The 22,239-nt window shown below is 54.8% G+C and overlaps 1 protein-coding gene across 8 annotated transcripts in view; it reads right to left on the bottom strand.

Annotated features, from left to right (window-relative positions):
• Positions 1–1,045: 1,045 nt before the first annotated feature.
• Positions 1,046–22,239, bottom strand: part of TMEM63C (transmembrane protein 63C) — a 131,148-nt gene continuing 109,954 nt past the window's right edge. For 7 of the 8 annotated variants that reach the window (XM_086709164.1, XM_086709165.1, XM_025919542.2 and 4 more), the window contains 15 exons: positions 20,353–20,426; positions 19,642–19,722; positions 19,406–19,529; positions 18,531–18,664; positions 16,982–17,104; positions 16,444–16,597; positions 15,137–15,243; positions 14,093–14,179; positions 13,462–13,527; positions 11,385–11,547; positions 11,037–11,142; positions 10,464–10,631; positions 8,347–8,456; positions 6,879–6,947; positions 1,046–4,047 (listed from right to left, as the gene is read on the bottom strand). In XM_086709164.1, the coding sequence (XP_086565290.1) occupies positions 3,844–4,047; positions 6,879–6,947; positions 8,347–8,456; positions 10,464–10,631; positions 11,037–11,142; positions 11,385–11,547; positions 13,462–13,527; positions 14,093–14,179; positions 15,137–15,243; positions 16,444–16,597; positions 16,982–17,104; positions 18,531–18,664; positions 19,406–19,529; positions 19,642–19,722; positions 20,353–20,426 (1,770 nt within the window). In that variant the 3' untranslated portion in view covers positions 1,046–3,843. The remainder of the gene's footprint in view (positions 4,048–6,878; positions 6,948–8,346; positions 8,457–10,463; positions 10,632–11,036; positions 11,143–11,384; positions 11,548–13,461; positions 13,528–14,092; positions 14,180–15,136; positions 15,244–16,443; positions 16,598–16,981; positions 17,105–18,530; positions 18,665–19,405; positions 19,530–19,641; positions 19,723–20,352; positions 20,427–22,239) is intronic. The other variant, XM_086709169.1, reaches the window with a different exon arrangement.

Consider the following 22,239-nt stretch of genomic DNA (forward strand, 5'->3'; position numbering starts at 1 on the left):
GGGCACAGCCCCTGCCACCCAGCCACGGTGGCCTTCATGTGTCTCTCTCCTCTGAAGCAGCCCTGCGGCTCTCATCTGACTTGACTTGGAAAAGAATTGCTTTGGGGTGAGAGGGGTCAAGGGAGTGGGCCCTGGCCCTATGCCCAGGCTCATGCCAGTGGGGCACTTCGAACCCATGCCCGTCAATGGACTACAAAAGCTTGAGGAGAGGGTCTAGTGATGGGGGCTGGGGAGCAGCCTGAGACTGTCCTGTGTATTCATAGGGAGCAGTGAGGGAGGAAGCCTCCCCTGCAGCCCCACTCGGTCTGCTGAGTCTGCTGTACTCACTAGTAAGGCAGAGTAGTGTCCCTACCCCTATTTTCTGGTGATGTGACCAGCCTAGGGTCACGGCTGGAGGAAGGCCAGAACTTTGGTCTCCCGGGCCAGGACACACTCCCCAGAGCAGGGACGTTTTCCCCAACTTACTGCGGGTCCAACATAGCAGCAGGGTGTTTCTTATCCCGTTCAGGCCTGACCTGGCAGCCGCACATACCTCCCCGAGGCCAGCCTCTCCTCCACTTCCTCCTGCCCTTGTGCTGCGGGCTGAGACCAGCACGGGCCTGAGCCTTGTCTGCCACTTTTTCTGGTGGCCTCCTCCTGAAATCTTCATCTTTTCAAGCCCAGCAGCAAGTCCGGCCAGCAACCCACTGAGGGGCCCAGCACTCACCCTGGGGCTTCTGCTGCCCAGGAGAAGCCTGTTCCAACAGCTGCATGGTAGCTCGAGGACCAGGAAGTTCTCTGCTACTGCCCGGGGGGCTCTGAGAGCACTCACAGCAGAATGAGTGAGGCAGAGCCACTTCCTGTCTCTCCAGCAGACCAGGAGGCACTTGCCAGGCCTTCCCTGTGAGGACAGGGGCCTGGGAAGGCTTCAGGGGCTAAAGCCATGAAGGTACGGTGCTCCAGCCTGGCAGCCATAGGGAGGTTCATCCCTTAGCATCTCCGGCTCTTTCAGGACGGGGGACACCCTGCTGGGCCGGTCCAATGCAGAGGTACAGGCCAGCAGAGGTTGGGAGAACTTGTTTATTCAAGGCACAATCATAGCATTAATAACGAGAAGTTTCGGCATTCTGGCACATTCCTTTAGTGGTGGTGGCCAAGGGAAGTCCACACCGCGCACCGGGGTCCCCAGAGGATGCAATGCTGCTGATAGGCACTTTGCTTCCAGAAGCATCTGAGGAAGAGGCAGGCAGGCATGGAGCTACTCCAGGCCCAGTGGGGCATTTCTTAGAGGCTCTAGGCAATCCTGGGTTCCCTCGGAGGCAGCCCCCTCCAGAAAGAATCAAGTCTGAGAGGTGGTGCTTGGGTGGAAGGATGGAGAAGGGCAGCTGGGAAGTGGGCTGTGGGGTGGGGTGAGATAGTGATGGGTGGAGGCCAAGGGTGGGCCGAGAGGGCAGGCCAGAGGGGAGGTGCCTGGAGAGGGCCTGGATGTGATGCGTAGGCCCTAAGGAGCCAGAGCACGCCCATCCCACCCTCACACTGACTGTGGAGGCTGAGAGGCTGTGTGTGTGTCAGGGTGGGGCCGAGGGTGCTGGCCAGTTGCCCTGGGTCTCCAGGAAGTGTCGAGAAGTGAATGGATTCTGGAACTTCCCCAACATTTGCACCACCTTCTCTCAGAACCAGCTGCACTTGGCCCAAATGCAGAGGGGGAAACCCCCAGCCATGCTGCCATGTAATCTGCTGGGACCCTTCCATATGCAGCATCCATACACTGCCAGGTGGGCAGGGGGAAGACAGAAGAGGGACAGTGGCAGAAGCGGCAGGAATAACCCAGCAGGGGCTGCAGGGTTGGGGGGCAGGCGCCCAGCAAGCAGTGCCCGGTGAACGTGAGCCTGCAGGCCAGCTTCTGGCAGCAAAGCCACACGCACACCAAATACACCTTCTGGGGACCGGAGGGCCTGGAGCTGGCCACCTCCCATGGCATGGGCAGATCTCCCTGTTGGGAAAGGCCCCTTCTCCTTGTTGGCTGGTGAAATGCTAGGAGGGGACCCTGAGGGGCCTGGGTTCAGGAGGGACTGGATGGGTATAATTTCCTCCTTATTCCTAGCCGGACAAGGAGTGGGAGAGACTGCCGACTCCCCGGCTGACCCAAGCTCTCTGGAAAGATCCTTCATGCCAAGTCTGGGCCAAGCCCCGGGGGTATGGCAATGTTTGTCTCTTGAGCGCTATTTCTCCTCTGGTGAAGCCTGGAGCTTCTACAGCTGAGATGTGGGCACAGGTGGAAGAGGGACAAGACGCAGGTGGTCTGAGTTCAGGGCCGCCCGTGTGCCTGGGAGGTGGTGGGAAATGCCCGGGGGAGGCGAGCTTGGGGCCTCCTTTTGGCAGGTTGGCCACATGGACCCAGATCTTTGCAGGAGGGAACTCAGGAGAGTTCCAGACCACGTAGACCCCGCTCAGCTTAGCTCCTTTTGGTCCCTGAGGCCTCAGCTGGCCCCTGTCTGTATCCTAACATGCTGCACTGCCTGGTGGTCCTGATGGGGGCCTGTCCCCAGAGGCAGAGGTCTGTACCCCCGACTGTGGCAAAGGGGACGGGTGTCACCAGCATTGTTCCTACTCAGGATTTGGTTCCTCCAGGTCTCGGGTGGTGGCAGCTCTGGGAAGGAGGCCTCCACCAGATAAAGGCTTCTCTATGGAGGACACAGCCCCACTCCCACCCCATCCCCAGCAGGGTATGGGCAGTGTCTGGGCCAGGACCATATTGGAGGCCATTTGAGTGGTCTTCAGTCCAGCATGCAGGTGGCCCCAAGAGAGGAAGGGTCCTACTCAGAGGCCAGGGAATGGCCGTCGCCTTCCATTTGAAGCATGGACTTCTCACCCCAAGCTGCTGCCCACCTTGGTTATGCTGGGGGCTCAGGCACTCAGTTTGGTATGAGGCAGGAGCAGCTCTCAGTGGCCACATCCTTGACCTTGAGGGTCCTCTCATTAGGCCTGGGGCTTGGGGAAGCTGTATCTGGTTTCCCATAACCCAGTATTTTGGGACAGCACCCCTCTCCATGAATTCTGCATCTGCCCCTCCCACCTTATAGTAACCAGCCAAGGTTGCCTTCATCAAAATGCACACAGGTCCCGTTTAATGAGCCCCGAGTGATCGTGTCCCAGCTGCCCTTGTGAGAATAGAAAGGATAAGGGTCTCCACCCTGCTGCTCCTGGGGATGTCTGCTGAGGGGCAGAGGAATAGGACAGGTCTCCACTGCCTCCCCTCAGGTCTATGGTCTCAGCTGCCGCATGCCCCAGGTGCGTGCAGAAACTTCTCTTTACAGATCCCCACGCTGGGGATGTCATTGATGAGGCTTAGCACAAATACCTGGGCTTCCTCAGACCGTAGGGGAGGGACTGGAGTAGGGGAGGGGGATGGCGTAGGAGCAGCGGTGGAAGCTCCTTGGCAGGACAGCTGGTGAAAGCGTGGAGAGGACCCTGAAGAGTCTTCGGTGGGTTTCCTTCTGCCTCCTCCCTTATGCACACCTTCTCCATTTCGACCCCAGCAAGGTCCCTTAGCCTGTAGTCTCTGTGCCCAGGGCTTTGGCGGCTGTTCCCAAGACGTGGCACTGCCTGTATCCTCCATCCCATCCCGGGGGCCCTCGGAACTGCCCTCTGCACTGCCCAGCACCTTTCATTCTAGCTGGTCAGCAGGTTTGGGTCTCCATGTGGCCAACACCCAGGGCGCAGGTGTCTCTGTTGGGGCCTTCCCAGAGTCTGCGGGAGGTAGTGGGGAGGTCCGGGTGGCCCTCCTGCCTCCCCCCTACTCGCCGGGCCCTCCCCTGGCCGCTGCTCCCGCTGGAGTCGCCAGGTGGAGGCCTCTGGTCCTGGTCAGTGGTACTGGCTCTGGCCCTCCAGTTCCAGCCCGTCCTGGAACTGAGCGGAACCCAGCTCCCTCGCAAAGCCCCTCACACCGCTCTCCTCTTCTCCCTCCTCAGGCTGTCTGTTCATGGTGCCGTAGGTCTGCCGAGCAGGGGAGGAGGCAGGGGACAGGTTCATCTCCGGCTCCTGCAGCACAGTAGCCACGTACAGCTGCTTGGGACAGAGAGGGGAGAAAAAGCTAAGGTCACATCTGGGGCCACGCCCTGCGCACGCCATTGCCCTCAAGCCCTACCCCCAGAGCTTCTGCCTCTCTGGACCCACGAGCCAGAGCCACGAGCCACGGATCCTTTCTTCTACCCCAGCAGCCCGGGGCCTGGCCATCCCCACCTGCTGAGGGGCCCTTAACCATTTAATGAGCAATTATAACTCAGAGGGTGAGTTAGTGCAGGCCTCCTAGCTCCCAGCCTACTGCTCCTCCAGTGCAGCCCCATTCATTGTTGGTTCCAGGTCAGGCTGACCCCGGAGAGAGAGGATGCGAGGCTCCCCTCTGCTGGGGTCTGGAGAGACCCCATGCCTGGGCTAGCGCACTTTCCAATACAGCTTACGAGGCATGTCCATACCCGCCGTGGCGCGGATCACCGGCTGGCCCAGGAATCAGGATTTGGAACAAATTGCTATCTGAGGTCTTACAAACTGTGTCTGTGAAACCCAGGAATGGTCCCAGAAATGCACAGGAGGGCAGCAGAATAGAAAAACAGGAAGTACTAGGGACAGAGCTGTTTGTCATCCTTAGAAGTGGCTTTTAAACCAACTCCTTATTTTGAAAACAGGTAATTATGGGACAGAATTAAACCTTTCCTGTGTATTCATTTCAGTGAAACCAAAACACCCTGATGGATTGTTCCGTAGGAAGAATCTAGATACTTGTATAATGCCAAAGCAAACCCCCTGTAAACCTTTTGGTCATAAGGGGTAAGATGGTAACTGAACAATGGAAGAGGCCAGCTGTGATCCTCCTAACCTGGGAGTAACCAGTGTCATAAGTGGGAATAAATGGGATGTTACGCGTCTCCTGGTGTGGTGCACGGCACCACCTAGAATGTGTTTTAGCCCCTAAGGCTGAATTTGAACCTGTCCAGCCTTTGGATCTAACTAGTTTTCAGGAAATACAGGAGACTGTAAAACCCATTATAAGACATCAGGAAGAAATACCCAGAAATATCCAGAAGGTGGGATATTCTGCAGGATAACTGGCTTGGAGTCTCTGACAAGTCACAAGAAAGAGCCTGGGCTAAAATACGAGAGATGTGCACAGGCACCAGATTAATCTAGCACAGAGATCGGATTGGATCTTGATTTGGACATGTTGTAAAAGATATTTCTGGAACGCTTGGGACAATTTGAATATGGACTGGGTCTTGGAAGATACAGAAATGTATATATATGGAAAGATGGAGCTTGTTAACTAAAAATGCAGATTATAAGAGTATGTACAGTATTATTTCAGTTTAGCAAAATTTATACATATACTTGGAAGAATATTTGCTAAATTATCAGCAGTCATCTCTGGGTGATGGGAATATGAACTTTTTATTTTCTTATTTTTGCTTATCTGTTTTTTGCCCATAATTACCTGCAATGTTCATATGCTACTTGCTTATTATCATGAAAGATTAAAAAAAAATCAATTCCACTAATGTTTTTTAAAGCCCGGGCTTTAGAGTGCGACCGACCTGGTTCAAACTTTGTTCTGTGACTTCCTTGCTCAGGAATGCCCTGGTGTCTAAATTAAACGATCTTTTGAGCCTCAGTCTCCCCATTTATAAAATGAGGGTGAAAACACCTACTATGTGGGTGTATCATAAAGATTAGGAGCGTTAACAGCGAAGTGTCAGGTTCCTAAGAAGACTTCAATAACCGATTGCTAACAATATTCCAGAGGGCTCATCTTGGGAGGACCCCCGAGGGGAGATGCTATGCGAAGCAACTTCCTGTCGCCTCCCAGAGGAAATGTGCCCCTCTGTGCAGTTTTTCCCAGTGTGAGACAGACCTGCAGTTCTGTGCACGGGGGGTGGGCACGTCCACCACTGTTGTGTCTGTGCACTTTTCCCCAACTCTGCCACGACTAAAGAGTCTCCTCTCCCACTGGGCCCTGACACCCACTCTACACTTCCACCAGGCCCAAAACTCTTCAGGTGCTCAAACGCTCCAGATTCTCTCTTCTGGGCCTTTGCACAGGCTGCTCCTCTTCCTCAAATGCCCTTCCCCCACAACCTATTCCACCTAGCAACCCCTTCTCCCATTCCCGGAGTTGGATTAGATGTTCCCTCCTCCGGGAAGCCTTCCCTGAGTGCTCAGGCTCAGGCTGGCTGGTGCCCTTCTTCAGTGCTCCTCCAAGGCACCCTGGCATCGGGGCATGGGACAACCCGGTACCCAGCTCAGTGCGTGCATCGGTGGCCCCACATCTACACCTGTGGCAGGGACATGGGTGAGTGCTCAGGCCCCTCCAGGCTGAGCCACGACGTGGGAGCCAAGGCCCAGCCAGCCAGAGCCCTGCATTCTGAGTCGGCCTTATCTCTTCACAGGCTGATGGGCTCACTCATGTGGCGCCACCCCTGCCTTACCATTCAGCGCGGGCCTCCAATAGCTCCCTGCAGCTCTGCGCAGCTCTGCCTGGCATCTGTGCCCTTGGAGGCAGCCTTCGGTCCTGAGGCCGAGCCCCAGCACGTCCCTGCGTCTACACGACTGAGCTCGCTGTGGCTGGGTTCGCCCTGACCTTTCTCTTCCTCTCTGAGATCCTTTCAGGGTTTGTCTTGCTTCTTCTATCTTCCCAGCTCTTCAGCCAGGGCCATGGCAGCAGTTTGACCTGGGCCAAGTCCTGCTGTGTCAGGGGAGGGCGCCCAGGGCCCCCCCCCCCCCCGTCTCCTCCCAACACCCGGGGAGGGCACTAAATGCCAGTGGCCCCCGCCCCTGCTGCTGGAGTAGCCCGCTCCTACAGGTACCCCCCTCCTGACCTGTCCCCCGGGGTGAAGGCACTGACTCACAAGGGAGGTGGGTGTGGAGGTGCTGCTGCTTGGCTCCATGTCAAACACGGTCTCCATCTCCTCCTCGGGCTGCAGCAGTGGGGAGAGATGTGGAGGGTCACACAGTGGGGGTGTCTGCCCTCTGCCCGCTCCCTCCCCGAATCTGCGCCTGGGCCTCTTGCTCCCCCGGAACGCAACTCATCTTCTGTTTTCCATGACCTACAGCCCAGCTGGTAGGGCTGAAGCCCAGGGGGACAGAGGACCGGGATGCTGGGTGACCCTTCCAGAATATTCCATTCCCAAGGACCATAATGGGGTGGGGGGGGAGTAAGGAGGGTTGGCATTGGGGTTCAAAGATGAGCCTGCTTTGACTCTAGTCAAAGCCTTGGCTTCAACGGTCTCTTCTTTCCTCCTGGGGTTTCCCCCTCGATCTTGCGACCAGTCTGAGATCACGGTCTAGGTCCTCTGCCACCTTCCTTCCCTAGAGTGGACACCTGGGCAACCAGATCACATGGCATCGTTGTATCGGGAAGACAGGGCCAGAGGCATCGTCCACTCTGGTTCCTCACTGGCATGGCACTGGAGCCGGGGGTTGGAGGAGGCCGGGTAGAGAGGGTGGTGGGGGTCTGAGTTCAGGGCCCCCAGGTATAAGGTCACTATAGGCAAAAGGATCCTGTTCCAAGAGGCTTGTTCCTCTAACTCAGCAGGATACCAGAACTTTAAATCAACTTACTTTCTTCTCTTTATATAACTTCATTTTAAAAGGATACAATTTACTATTATGAACAGAAAACCTGAGTTAGTTGAAAATAAGCAGAAATATAAGTAAACGTGAGCCAATAGAAAAACGGGTAACCATGAAAAATAACAAATGTTTTGGTCCCTGGAAATCATTCTAGCACACCCGTACTGACACGCCACTCTGGGCACGGACCCTTGTTGGCAGGGTGCTCAGCGGGCAGGGATTGGCTCCCGTCTCTAATGATGAGGCTGACCCCGCTGGCAATGAGCCAAAGGAGTCACAGGCTCCCAGAGAGCCAGGCCTCAACTTCAACAGCCTGGGGCTCCTCAAAGTGTGCTGACTATTCCCCTTCCCTCTTCATCGTCCTTCTCCATGCCCCACGCTCCTGTCCTTCCCCCCATCCTCTCTCTCTCAAGCCTCCATCCTTGGAGTGGCACTCACAGCTCAGTGGCTCGACAGGCTCACATTGTAGGAGGGATGTGCCAGCAGCCCGCTGTTTGGAGGGGGCGGCAGAAGGGAGAGGAGGAGAGGACGGTTGTCTTTTAAAACTCCGCAGAGTGTGGGGGGGCCCGGCACCGGGGCTGGCTCACGGGCACACACCCATGCACGCTGAGCTTGCACACCCCATCATCGGAAAGGCAAGGACCTTTGTCTCTGTGGTGCTGTGGGTGCCCAGGTCAGGAGTAGCCCAGAGCCATGTCCCCAAGGGCCGGGGAGAATGAAGAGAGGAAAGCGAGGGCAACTCACCTCATAGTAAGATACCGTCCGGAGCTTCCCCAGAAGAGTGCTAAGGCAGGCAACTACCATGGAAATAATAAGCGTGGAAAGGGAGAAGAAGGTGATGTTGTGGAGCGAACCTGCCAAGGAGAAGACAAGGCCATGGGGCTCCGTGCTTGAGGACGGGAGCTGTGGGCGGGAGTCTGCCAGCCGAGGTCCTGGGTCACTAGGGGCCACCCCAGCGCCTCTATGGGGGCAGAGAGGCCCCTGCCCCAATTTTCCTCCTAGCAACTGGAGTCAATGAGCCTGACCCATGAGACCAGCTCTCGGTGCCATCTGACCAGTTTAGAATTTGGCATCCTATGGGTTCCATGAAAAAAATTTAATTGCCTTAAGTATCCACTCAAGTGTCCATTAAACACGTCCTTCTCGACCCATCAGCTCACCTCCCACATCACAGTCCCTGGGCAGTATCTCTGAGTTACTCGCTCATGCCACTGCCCACAAATACAACCTCTGACCCACGCCTGTCTTTGTGAGCTCCTGGCGTGCTCAGTTATCTCTGCTAACGGCACAGAAGAGCAATCCAGAATTTAAGTCGCTGACATTTTGCTTAGGGATATTTGGTAACTTTTTTTTTTTTTTTTTTTTTTTTTACCAGTTTTCTACAGAAGTGAAGATTAAAAATCAGTCTTTACAGTCAGAGGCTAACACGTAGTGATGCTTATCATCGTGTTTCTATAACAGCAAAAGTGGCAAAGAGCTTCGGTATCCAACAATGGAGAGCTGACTGAAACGGGTAGAATTTAATGCAGCTGCTCAAAGTCACGTGCTCCAAGAGTATTGCAGTAATGCAGGAAATTGTTCAGCACAGTATGCTGAGCGATGAAAACGTTATAAAACAGAAATCACAATTTTGCAAAGTAAGACTAAACCAGTAAACTCCCTCCTGTTCTGCCCTCTCCCCCAAAATATGCCCAGAGAATGAGGTCTGAGAGCAGCAGACGTCAGGCCCTGGATGAGATTATGGGTCATTCCAATTTTGATAATGTAATCTTTTACAGTTAGGGGAAAAATTATTTAAAAACTGAAGTCCGCTGGGCGGTGGGGAAAGGCTGGGGGATAAGACACTGGGAATGGACAACAAATGGATAATTCACACAAATTTAATTGCCATAAGTATCCGCTCAAGTGCCCATTAAACATGTCCTTCTCGACCCGTCAGCTCAAAATCAGGAACCTGTGATTTCCATTTTATAACGTTCGGGTCCTGTATCCTGAGAGCTGTTTCCAGCTGCCACCTCGACAGGAAGTAAGAAAATACGGACTTTGCCTTCTCTGCTCCACTGAGAGGATTAAGGTCCGGTGTCTCTGAGGACAGGCCAGTGTAGGGAGAAGGCAGGAAATGGTCTGGTGGTGGAGAGGATGGGGATGTCACTGTGAGCTTCCCGTCTCAGGGGACAGGACAGCAGCTTTGTGGAGCCAAGAGCAGGGGAAAAGCTGGTCATTGGGGCACACCCCAAATCCTCCTCCAGCTTTTCGGCAATCTGTAAGACCACGCATCTTCCAGGATGCCACAGGAATTGAGCCTGAGAGCTAATATTTTATCCTGCCAGCCTTGAGTTAGAATGAACGAATCTGAGTGGTGCCTGGGTGGCTCAATCAGTTAAGCATCTGATTTCAGCTCAGGTCATGATCTCGTGGTTTGTGAGTTCAAGCCCCGCATCGGGCTCTGTGCTGACGACTCGAAGCCTGGAGCCTGCCTCGGATTCTGTGTCTCCCTCTCTCTCTGCCCCTCCCCTGCTCACGCTCTCTCTCTCTCTTTCTCAAAAATAAATAAACATTAAAAAAAAAAAAAAAAAGAAGAATGAAGGAATGTGAAGTTTCTTGCTCCGGTGGTCATAAACCCAAATGCATACTATTTGGTCTGTGCCAGTCCCAGCCCTCCTCTTAGCCTCAAAGGTCTGCTGGGACTCTGATACAAGCCCCTTAAGCCTAGAGAAGCCACCTGGGTGGCTGTAATCCGTGAGCAAGCCTTGCTCCTCCCGGGCCTTTTCTGCTTTAACAGAGCAGAGGTGTTGTTGAGGGCTTTCTGCAGCAGTGGGGAGCAGGAGGAGGCGGGACTGCCCGGCAGGCCTGGTACCTACCTAATCTCAGAATGGAGAAGAACAGCATCCAGAACAGACCCAGGAGTGGTGCGAAAATGGCCTGGTAGACAGCAGCCATGTGGATCTGCTCGTTGAGTTTGGTGGGCGCGTAGGAGTAGTACATGTTGTAGCGGTCCGTGATGTGCTTCATGCACAGGTACAGCAGGCCTGCGGGGCAGGAAGACCGAGGCACATTCAGTGGTGATTCCTCAGCCAGGGCCCTGTGCTGTCCCAAGGCTCCCCAGGCCTGGGAGGCCAGAGTCAGGTCTGGCAGGGCAGTGAGGGCCAAGGACGGGGCGTCGGAGTTCTGTGGTGCCAACTCCTGGGACCATCGGCTTCCCTTGGGCCCCCAGAGCCTATTCTGCCAGTCTGGCGAAGGGTCATTCACTCGAGAAACATCCCACATTTGCAGCTACCCAACCTCCCCTGATCTGGCCCAGGCCCCTCCTCGCTCTGCTGACAGTCTGTCCCAAGTCTCCTCATGCTCCAGAAGGTGGCCTGACCTTGCGGGGCTCAGCTCCTCCGCCCAATACGAGGGTGGGCAGCCCTGGAGGTGTCCGAGGGAAGACTCACCAAAAGGGACAATGATGGGGCAGGTGATGCTGTATGCTACGACCACACTGAAGACGTTCATCATCCACGCGTACTCTCGCCCGTACTGGAAGTCCATGGCGTGGCTCTAGGGCAGAAGGCAGGGGTCACCTGAGGTGGCTCGGTCCCCTCGGCTCGGCTGCTTCTGTGGCTTCTTGTCTATCCCGTGGGAGCCGGAAGGCAGCTCGGGCCTGGAGGCAGGCTCCCTTGCGGCCCCAGGACACCTCGCCTCTCACCTCGAGTCCCTCATGCTTCCAGCAGGCCCCCTTTCCTGACACCCTCCCAAAGGAAACTCTGAAGGCTGTGCTCAGGGAAGGGCCCGGCCCCCACCTTTCTGATGTGGACTCTCTCTGGCTCCGACCTGGAGAAGAAGAGGCGGGTGCTGTACAGGAAGAGTGACCCCAGGCGCAACAGCTCCATGCCCGTGCCAAGCAAAGCTGCCGTGATCACATAGTTGACGAAGAAGGCGCCATTGTCTGGCAGGAACACACACCTGGGAGAGTGGGGGACAGCACAGAAGCCAGAGGGAGAGGGAAAGGGCAGGGATGTCGGAAGAGAGGTAGAGGGTAGGGGTGGGGATGGGGATTATAAGCTTCATATACACATGTGCCCCGGGCCCAATTTAAGTGAATGCGGGGCCTTCTGAGCAGGGATGAGGTTGGTGTACAAGTATGGATGTGTTGGGAAATACATGCAAAACACAATCAAAATCTAAAGCAGGGGTGCTTGACCGGGGTCCACAGACCCCAGAGAGTCTGTGAGTAGAAATTTGGAGGTCCGTGACCTTGAAGAGTGAAAAGAATTACGTCTTTATTGTCACTAACCTCTAACTGCAGTGTAGCATTTCTTCCCATTAAGAGAACGTGGGCAACAAATCACAGCAACGTCAGCTATGGCTGTGACTCTGTCAGTAGTTGACATCAGATATTTTCATATCACGTTGCCGTTGCTAGTGATATATGACAATACTATTTGCACTCACCATCACTTCAAAATAAGGGTAGTTATTAAACAGGCTGCTGAATGACACATGCTAACTTTATGGGATCGACATTTTCCTGTCTGCAGCTGCGTACTTGGCATGGCTGGCCAGCTTCAGCTGGGAGTCATTCAGCCGCCTGAATGAATGGCCGCATTGCCTGTTCTCACGTTGGTGACCCAGGCATCTCTGTGGCTGTCCAGTCGCCCCATCTACACAATTCTGTCCACTTGTTTGAAAAGAGAAATCTGTGAGCTCCCTGGGTATATTTCAGAACTCCTTCAAAAACTATTCTTTCTTGATGGCCTCAAAGTTGAGCCATAGAGCTACTCTCTCATACATAAACTGTATTGAAGATATTGACCTCACCAAAGCTGAATATTCATCTCAGGAAAAAAAAAAAGTCCAACTTATCACAATTATAGTTTAACTGTAGAAACCTTACAGAATTCTGGTCCTTGCCCTATAAAGCAGGCTGTGAAAGCTTGCGTGTCATTTGCAACATGACATCTTTGAAAATTGGGATTTTCAATATTTTTAACCTGAAAACAACACAAAACAAAATTGAAATTGGCTGGATGTCCAACCTGACCCACATGTTGCTTTGTCAAAGATCCCATCACCTCACCCCAACTTAATGTTCTTCTGCTAGCTAACGGTGTCACACTAATGCCTTTAAAATAATAAAATATGGGGGCGCCTGGGTGGCTCAGTCGGTTAAGCATCCGACTCTTGATTTTGGCTCAGGTCATGGTCTCTCACACTCCGTGAGATCGAGCCCTGCGTCAGGCTCTGTGCTGACAGTGCAGAGTCTGCTTGGGATTCTCTCTCTCCCCATCTCTCAAAATAAATAAGTTAAATTAACAAAAACTAAAACAATAAAATGTAATTTCAGCTTGCTTGTGTTTAAAATCCACTGTCCTGTTAGGAAATGTGTGCATAAAGATTTTATGACAAATTTGACTTTTAAAATATTTTGATAACACCATTTCAGTATAATTGGTTTTCTTTGTGATCCAGGTATTCTGTGCATCTACGGGCATCTATTCAGAGACTATGTAAAACTGGAAAAATCTGAATAAGCTCTGTGGATTGTATCAATGTCAGTTTCCTGGCTGTGATACCGTATTATGGTTATGCAAAATGTTACCAGAGGGGGAAACTGGATAAAGGGTACACAGGACATTGTGGGGGCCATTTCCTGTAAATCTACAATTATTTCCAAAACGTCATTCAGAGAAGGGATCCCAGGGCTTTACCAGATTGCCAAATAGGTCCATGGCCCGGGCTCTCTTAATGACAGCCTGTGTATGCATTCATCTCTACCCATGTGAGCAAATAAAGGACACACATATCTCCCTAGTATGGACCCATGGAAGCCCCAGCATACACTGGGAGTACACCTGTAGCATGCACTCTAGTACTCACTGGAACCGGATGGATGCCTGCTCCAGATAGTAGATGTCAAAGAGCCAGCGGAAAAAGACATTCAAACTAGAAACAAGAACAAGGTAGGTCCTTTAGTCAATGAACCTACGTGCTGAGGCTTGGGGTTCAGTTCCTCTTGGCCTGGCTTCCCTCCTGCTGTCCTCCCTTTCTCAATCCCTAGAGAGACTCTTGCATTCTAATATTCCAGCTGGACAGCCCATACTGCCTCTCTGCCTTTTTCGTGCTGGGCCACCCCTACCCCTAACCCTTTGGCCTCTCATCTCAAGGCCACTTCTAGCAAACTTTCACCAGGTATTTCTCCCACAGTGCTCTCTCCCTCTTCCAAATTTCTACTGCAGGTTGGCTGTGTTTTTTCTACTTTGGGCTCTCAGCTGACAGCCATGGCTCGTCTCCCCAGCTGGATGATAAGCTCTTTGAAGGCAGAGTTGACAGCTGACACCTTAGAGTTCACATGATACCTGGCTCATGCTAGGCTCATGACAGGCACCAGACTGTCCTTTGAGGAATGGATTTGCCGCAAGCACAGGTAGGCCTACAGTATCTGAAACAGGAGGTTCCAACTCTAGGGTGAGCCTGTCTGAGAGAGGAGGGATAATTGGAGGTGAGGTACCTGGTCAGTCCCATAGAGGGCAGAATAACCACCATGAACACCAGAAAGATGTAGCACTTGTTCACTATGATCAGATTCTGACTTGATCTGAAGGGAACAAAGAAATACGAGATAAGAACCAGGGACCTAACTACAGAATGACGGGAAAGACAGAGGCAGCTGCCTGGGCTAGAAAATTGGTTGAACAGTGCATCCAATACCATCCCCACAGAGCGCTGAGAGCTATGCTGCAGCAGGGATGCACTGTGATGTCTGCCTTGGGCACGGGACGGGGAGGAAGGGCACACATGTGCTGTGTGCTTGACACCTTTGTTAGAGGGACATTACCACTGATAATCAGGATCCCCGCAGTTTTAATAATCAACATAAGCCGCGTTCTTGGCCAGATAAAAGACCAGTAAGGGTTTCTGTCAGGACAAGCCCCCTGGCTTACTGCCTGGTAGGATGGTAGGAGCTTCTGGTGCAGGAAATAACTTTTGAGACCCACACAGCCTTCTGGCAAAAGCCCAGGATGTGGTACATACTTTCTACCCCACCAGCTACCACCATAGAACTATTAGGGCCAAATAGCTCCTATTGTTTAAAATGCTGGCGCTGCACGGCCCGGGGCCACAGGTGTCTACAGTCAGATTGAGTTCATGGGCTTCTCTGCAACTGCCTTCCTGACCTTCTTCAGATGAGTCCTGCTCTTTCCTCCTCCCCCGGTGCCTTCTGTCTGGGGTTCCTAGCACTGTAGCTCTGCCTACAGCTCCATCGCCTCAGTGCATGGCTGGAGGCTGTGGGAGCAGCCCAAGAAGGGCTTGGTTTGGGCCTCACATGCTTGATATGGTGGTCCTATCTCAGGGTCCCTGAGCCCAGAGGCCCAGAGACAACTCAGACCCCTCTCTCAAAAAAAAAGTTAGTCTTTTGGGATGGTTCTGGGTATCAAATCCACCCCTATGTCAATTCCACTCCTTAGGCCAGATGGTTGGTGGGGGAGTGGGCAGGGGAAGGGGCCGGGGCTGAGCAAACAGCAGGGCTGGGAGAGGAGGCCCCCCATCTCACCTGGTCCAGTGGGCCTCTAGGAAGGCAGAGAAGTAGACCATCAGAGGCATTATCACTGTAAATGCCCAGAGCAACAGGGAGGGGAAGAACTGGGTTATGACTGGGCTCTGTAGGGTAGAGCGGAGGAGGGCAGAGACACATTAGTGCAAGAAGCGCCCCTTCCCCTTCCGGGCCACCCCTGCTTCTCCCACACCTCTGGCCTCGTCTTCCCCAGCTTAGTCCCAGAGCAGGCTTGGTTTCCCTGAGGCTGCGCAGAGGACCTGGCCTTCTTCGTCAGCCTTCCTGGCCAGGGGTCCGCCTGGTTGGTGGCAGGCAGAGGCTGACACCCCAAGGTCAAGTTCTGTCTTCAAGGGGCACAGGTGTTCTAGGCTGAGGTCCCTAGAGGGATGGCCTGGGGTTTTCCTGGTGACTCCGCCCGAGGGCCAGAGCCAGCTGCTGTCACTGATATGGCAGAGCTCACAGAGAAGACACTACTTTCCCTGTGATGTCGTGTGAAAGGAGGTATAGAAGTGGGTAAGGTGTGAAGGAAGAATCCCTAGGGTGGTGCTTTGTGGGCCTTCTGTGAGCTTGACAACAGAGGGCAGGAGCAAGCAGCAGCAGGCGTGTGGCCTGTGTGTGCACGTGTTGCTGGAGTAGGGATGGGGATTATATGCAAGTGGAGGCCTTCTAGGCCTGTTATAATGGCCTTGAGGCTATAGGATTTGGAGACGGGCCAGTCCAGTTTCTCTGATGTCCCATGTCAGTATGAAGCATCCTCTAACTTCAGGGGTGGCCCCTCCAGGGCCTACAGCCCCCAGCCTGGAGTGGGTGTGCCTGGCATGAGGGAAATGGAAGTCCTGCTTCTCTTGGATGGCTGCATGGGAGCTGACCTCACACTTCCCCCCCCTCAACCCTACCCTTCAAACCAGGGACCCCAGCTCGAGAGAAAGTGGGGAGTGCAGAGCAGTCACACGTGCCACACCCTTGCACCTGTTGTGCCTCCAGCTAGTCTTGGGTGGCCCAATCTAAAGACTGGACCGCCCATCCCCTGCCCAACTCCCCACCCCAGAACCTGCCTGCAGCACCACCACCCCCTCTTTCCTTCCTTGCCAGCTCCAGTCCCTAAGATAGGCAACGACCTGTGCATTCGTCCCCTTTAGAACAAAGGAAACTCTACACCACCATCTACACAGCCATGGCCACCTCCACAATGGTGGTGGTGCAAGGGCTCTGGAGCCGCGTTCCAGGGGCCCCCCCATCCTGTCCTCGCCTGGGTTCTTCCCTCATCTCCCTGGGGCCCCCATGCCTGGCCTGAGCAGAGGTGGCACCTGCAGGTTCTCAATGGGGCGGGTGACGTTGTACATGTCGATGGTGTTGATGATGATGGCAGGCGTGGTGAGGAAGAAGAAGAGGAAGAAGAGGAGGGTGTTGATTACGATAAAGCGGGCCCACCAATGGAAGCGGCGGACGGACAGGTGTTTCCTGGGGAGGGATGGAGGAGGGAGATGCACTTAGGACCTCGGGTCCCAGACATTAGACAGGCCCCACGTGCGGTTTCTTGCACACCAGCTGTAGACCCAGACTGCCCTGGTCTAATTCAGCCCCCTGGGCCCAGACCTGCTTGCAACAGGCCCGGATCCTCCCCTCAGTCACACCTTTTGTAAAGGCACCTGTGGTGGGCTGGGTTTGGGGGGGAGGGCAGAGGCGGTGGTGCTCAGGAGAGGACAGGGCCCTGCCAGCCCAGTGGGAGCCATACGTGGGTAACAGAGTAGGAGAACGGGTCCCGATTCCCTTCCCACCCCTTCTTCAATCTCAGCGAAGCTCAAAGGAACGGGGGAGAGGAGAGCAGTGGAGGGGGGCGCTTACCAAATAATGTCTTTAGGGTGTGGGGCAAGGGCAACCCTCCAGCGGTAGGATTTGACGGTGGTGGACACCGAGGACTGCTGGGGGGACACGCCACACTGGATGTACTTGTAATCTTCCTGGATGCTGCAGAGACGGTGGGGGCGGGGATGGGCAGGAGAGAGAGGTCTGGGTGTGAGGACAACAGACTTAGGAGAGGTCTCATGCCAGGGTCCTAGAGAGATGGACCCCACTTCCTAGGGACTCTTGAAGCCTCAGATATGCCTCTCAGGACATTAGAGGTGGGCAGTTCCTAAAGTCCCTGGAGAAAAGGGGCACAGAGGGAGGGACCACCCCGGAAGGGAGGGGACCACATGGTTCTCAGTTAATGTCCTTCCCCCTTAATAGCAGTGACAGCACAAAGACACGCTCTTTGAGGTTGGTGCCAGAGGTACTAATTTCAGCCTCATCTTAGTATTAATAGCTACCACGTGAGTTCTTTCTGTATGCCTGACACTGAGCTAATGGTTGATGAATATAGCCCCAATTGCACGGCTTACTAAATTGAGGTGCCTGAGACACAACCAAAGAGGGGCAGATGCTGGCCCTGGGTCTTTGGTTTTCTAATTCACATCTCTGCTGTAATTAAACCTCAGATCCTCTCTACCGAATGACAGTGTGTCGGAAAAGAAACAGTGTTGTCTCACGTTGGTATATTGTTTGATATACCATATATACTAAATAGAACATATATCCCTTCGTATCCCTCTGGGAGGTGGACAGGGAATATATAAGGAACCAAATTTGACAGATAAGAAATTGGAGAGTATAAGCGACTTGCAAAATTGCACACAACTGTATCTGACTAAATTCTAGGCTGTTCCACTGCTCCTTTGTAGGGTATGGGTGAGTGAAGACCAAGTGTTATGTACAACCAGGCTCCCTAAGAGAAAGGAGGGCCCCCACAATCCTCAAGGGACTGATTCTGGGGTTCCCATCTATTTGACCCTGTCCTTAGGATCCTTCCAGAACATTCCAGAGTGCATCTAACCCACTCCCTATCAAGGTAGAGCTGCCAGAGGCTGGGGCAGAGGAGGGAGGAGGCTGTAAGGCTATGAATTAGGGGAGACCTGCAGCAGGAGAGGAGAAAGAGCAAGCAGAGAGTCTCTACTCTGACTCTTTCACCTGTGGTGAGGACAGGGGTAATATGTAATGGGGGAAAAATGGATTCACTCTTGTCAAGGCCTGGAAGAGGAACCAAGATGTCTACTCTTAACACCTCCATGCTGAAGCAAGGACCTAGGGAATGGGGAGCCCAGGGCCTGGGTATCTCTGGAGACAAGCTGAGCCTGGCAGCTGTGGGGAAATGGATGCAGACATGCTCTGGAAAGCAAGATGGCGGCTGCCTGCGGAGAACACAGCGGGCTGGAGGGGCGGTCAGAACATGGCAAACTAGAGGGAGGTTCTCTCTCTTTCCCCCCTTGGCTGGAATGAGGTGAAAGAGGATGGTTTCACAGAAGCAGAAGCCCACTTGCAGGGCTGGGCACAGCAAGCTGCTGGCCCTGGCACTCACTGCTTCGTCATCCTGGAGTCCTGGAAGGTGACAAAGATCAGGTCCAGACGCTTCAGCCGAACGCGGTTGAACTCAGCGTTGAACTCATCAGTCAGCTGCTCCTCCAGCTCACTGTAATATTGTTCTGCATCTACCTGGGGTGAGATTTGGCCCTCAGAGCTGGGGAAGTCAGAGCTCCAGGAAGACCTCACCTGGGCATTGGCCTCTTTCCACTCGAGTGGTGGGCCTGAGGCCTTAGTACTGTTCCCAACCCCCTTCAAAGCCTGGCAAAGAGCTCAGGATCCCATTGGGCTCCAAGATCCCAACTTAAGAACAGGGAGAGGCTGTGACTCTGAAATTAGCTCCTTGCTCTTAGATCTGGGGAAGGTAAGGCACACCTGGGGGTTAGGGGGTGCTTTTGGACTTGGGCTGGACTCTAAAGGAGCATTAGAATGTGTCTGCGGCATTTTTGGAGAAGAGGGATGATTCTTTTTCTGGACTGGCTAGAGTTCGGTCCTACCCTGTGGCCTCCTCCTAGCCACGGTGGTTGGGTAAGAAGATGGAGCCCAGTGCCTTCAAATGTTTCAGTCCTAGCCCTTTGAGAGCCTAAGGCCTGGCACCCTACAGCAGTCTACTGTGTTCTCTCTGGTCCTCCCATCCAAGACTAGAAGTGGGCATGAGCAAGCCTCCCTGGATCACCCAAGAAAGGCTTCAGCTCCTCTACATTCTCAACAGGGAGGCAGGAGGGAGGAGGAGGGAAAAGAAGGGAGGAGCTGGGTGCCACAGCACCAGAGCAGATCTGAATGGGGCCCAAGGGTCCAGAGCCCTGGACAGAGCTGGAGACCCAGTGCCCCAGCCCCTCCTCTGCTGTGTCCCCTGATGCCCGGGCCAGGTACCTCTTTGAAGCAGGTCCAGCACTTGCAGAAGCACAGGTGGGAACAGGGGTGGATCTTGATCATCACCTTCCCATTCTTCTTGGCCTTGGCAGTGTAGTAGAGCCGGCCCCGCATGGCATGGCGTCTGTTGGCCGGTGGGCAGTGGGAGGAGGGACCTTGTGGCTGGGGACCAGCAGAGCCACATCCTCCCCTTGTACCCCCACCCCAGATCCAGACAGACCCCGCTGCAGACTCACCTCTGATCATCCAAATCGATCAGGGTCCTGACGTCATAGCAGAAGTGGACTCTGGTCACCACGCACCCTGGATAGGCCTCACTGTAGCCACAGACATGGATGCTGAACTAGCCTGTGGTGCTGGGGATATGCCATCCTCCCCATACTATCCGCCCCCCGCTCCCCAGAACTATAGCCCACAGGGCTGAGTGGCTCAGCTGTCTGTGGTCCCTGGTTCTTAGATGGGGGACACCATTACTCGTTCCTAAGGTCAAATTTCAGAGTTGATCCCTGGTCATCTAAGATTTGCCACATCCTTCCCATATGGTCCAGAATAGAGCCAGGTGGGGGCAGACCTAGAAATTGCTGCCCACGAGAAATAATTATCTCCTGGGGCTAGGACCTTGGGTCACGAAAGATGCTCCAAGATGACCTACTCTAGATAACTGGTCCAGGAGCTTGCCAGGCATTTGGTTGCAGCAGCAAGGGAAGGGAAATTTACACCCACCACACGTATGCCATGCGGGAAATCCCTTGACTTCAGAAAGCCTGCTCTGGCCACAGGGCCTCCCCCTTTCTGGAAAGCTAATCCTGAGCCAAGCCCAGGATGAGCTATCACCTGGGGTGTCTCTCTCGCTCCACCATCCTATGCCAGCTTACTATCCACATGAAGAATCAGGCAAGGTTACCGGGAAGAGGCAATCCATGCTTCAGTCCACTTGACCGACTTACTGAAAATGCTTAATGATGATTTCTGGGTCTTGGATGTCCGTGGGGACATAGGTGATCATTAGTGTCCTGGTGACCTAAGTGGGGAAGGCAAATGGAGAGAGAAGAGTGTGTTTACACAGGACTCCTGGATGTCTGGATGTCTGCGTGGCCCAGAACTGTCTGGAACAGGCTTGCTACTCGACCAGGCTGCCCTTTTGCTGGGGAAGCTCAGTGCCAGCTTCCCTGGCCTGTGTCCCCGAGGTCAGCAGGCTGTGGGCTGCAGGAAGCTGCAGGCAGGCAGGCCACGCCTCTGTTATTCTCTGTGATCCTGATCCAGAATAACTGCCAACGAAAGCTGAGGTCAAGGGAGAAAGAGGCAGAAGCTGTCAACAGGGAGGGCTGGGGAGGGAGCCTGGAGCTCCGGGACTGGCAGGGGCTGCTCCCGCTCCTGGCTGACGGCACGGCCTCACCCTGCCATCACTCTGGCCTCCCTGCACCTCTGCTGTGCCACGGGATGTCGCGAGAAGTCAGTGGGGCCGTCTCCAACATTACACTGGGCAGGGGGTTAGGAGGTGAGCTAGACTCTGGGGAGGTGATGGGGAAGCCCTTCAAATGTCTTCCTGACCCATCCCCTCAGGGTGACAGTGAGCTGCAAGAGACAGGAGTCTCAGCAGATGCTTCTGGTGACGAAAAGGGAAGCTGATGTAGCTGAGTCCACACTGCTCAGGGGTGCCCAAGCCACTAGGCATTCAGAGTAACCTTTCAGGGGTATGTGGATTTGCGATCTGGGGTGGGGTAGAGCACGTCAGTCCTTCAAGATGGATGGCGTCGAGGGAGCTGGTCCTACTCCACCAGAGCCAAGGGTGTTAGTCTTCATGGTTCCCCTTCTGTGCCACAGTCTGGACGGCCCACACACCCCTTCCCTTGCTGGGCTGGTGCGGGTGCGGGTGCGGGTGTGGGTGAGGGTGAGGGTGAGGGTGAGGGTGAGGGTGAGGGTGTGGGCGAGGGTGGGTGTGCTGGTGTGGGTGAGGGTGCGGGTGCAGGTGAGGGTGGGGGTGTGGGCGAGGATGGGTGTGCTGGTGTGGGTGAGGGTGCGGGTGCAGGTGAGGGTGCGGGTGTGGGTGAGGGTGTGGGTGAGGGTGTGGGTGCAGGTGAGGGTTGTGGTGTGGGTGAGGGGGAGGGTGCGGGTGCGGGTGGGGGTGAGGGTGAGGGTGGGGGTGTGGTTGAAGGTGGGGGTGCGGGCGAGGGTGAGGGTGTGGGCGAGGATGGGTGTGCTGGTGTGGGTGAGGGTGTGGGTGAGGGTTGTGGTGTGGGTGCAGGTGCGGGTGAGGGTGAGGGTGTGGGCGAGGGTGGGTGTGCAGGTGAGGGTGTGGGTGAGGGTTGTGATGTGGGTGCAGGTGCGGGTGAGGGTGTGGGTGAGGGTGTGGGTGCAGGTGAGGGTTGTGGTGTGGGTGAGGGGGAGGGTGCGGGTGGGGGTTAGGGTGAGGGTGGGGGTGTGGTTGAGGGTGGGGGTGCGGGCGAGGGTGGGAGTGAGGGTGGTGTGCAGGTGGGGGTATGGGTGGGGGTGCGTGTGAGGGTGTGGGCGAGGATGGGGGTGAGGGTTGGGGCGAGGGTGTGGGTGAGGGTGAGGGTGGGGTGCGGGTGGCGGTGGGGGTGCAGGTGAGGGCAAGTGTGCGAGTGAGGTGAGTGGGCAGGTGGGGGTGCGGGTGAGGGTGAGGGTGCGGGCTGGGTGCGGCTCAGGCGGGCAGCGCTGAGGGCCCACCTGCCGCCCCTGGGCCTCACGTCTACACCCTCAGGGCAGCTGTGCACTTCAAGCGCCTGGACTGCCAGGAGCAGGAGCAGGTGTGAAGCGTCAGGGGCCCAGTGCAGGCTCCACTGCTGATGGATGGGGAGCTGGCGGGAAGGTGC

Source organism: Puma concolor, chromosome B3 (genome assembly GCF_028749965.1).
Source record: "Puma concolor isolate L17-30 chromosome B3, mPumCon1.1.hap2, whole genome shotgun sequence".
In the NCBI taxonomy this organism is placed as follows: Eukaryota; Metazoa; Chordata; class Mammalia; order Carnivora; family Felidae; genus Puma; species Puma concolor.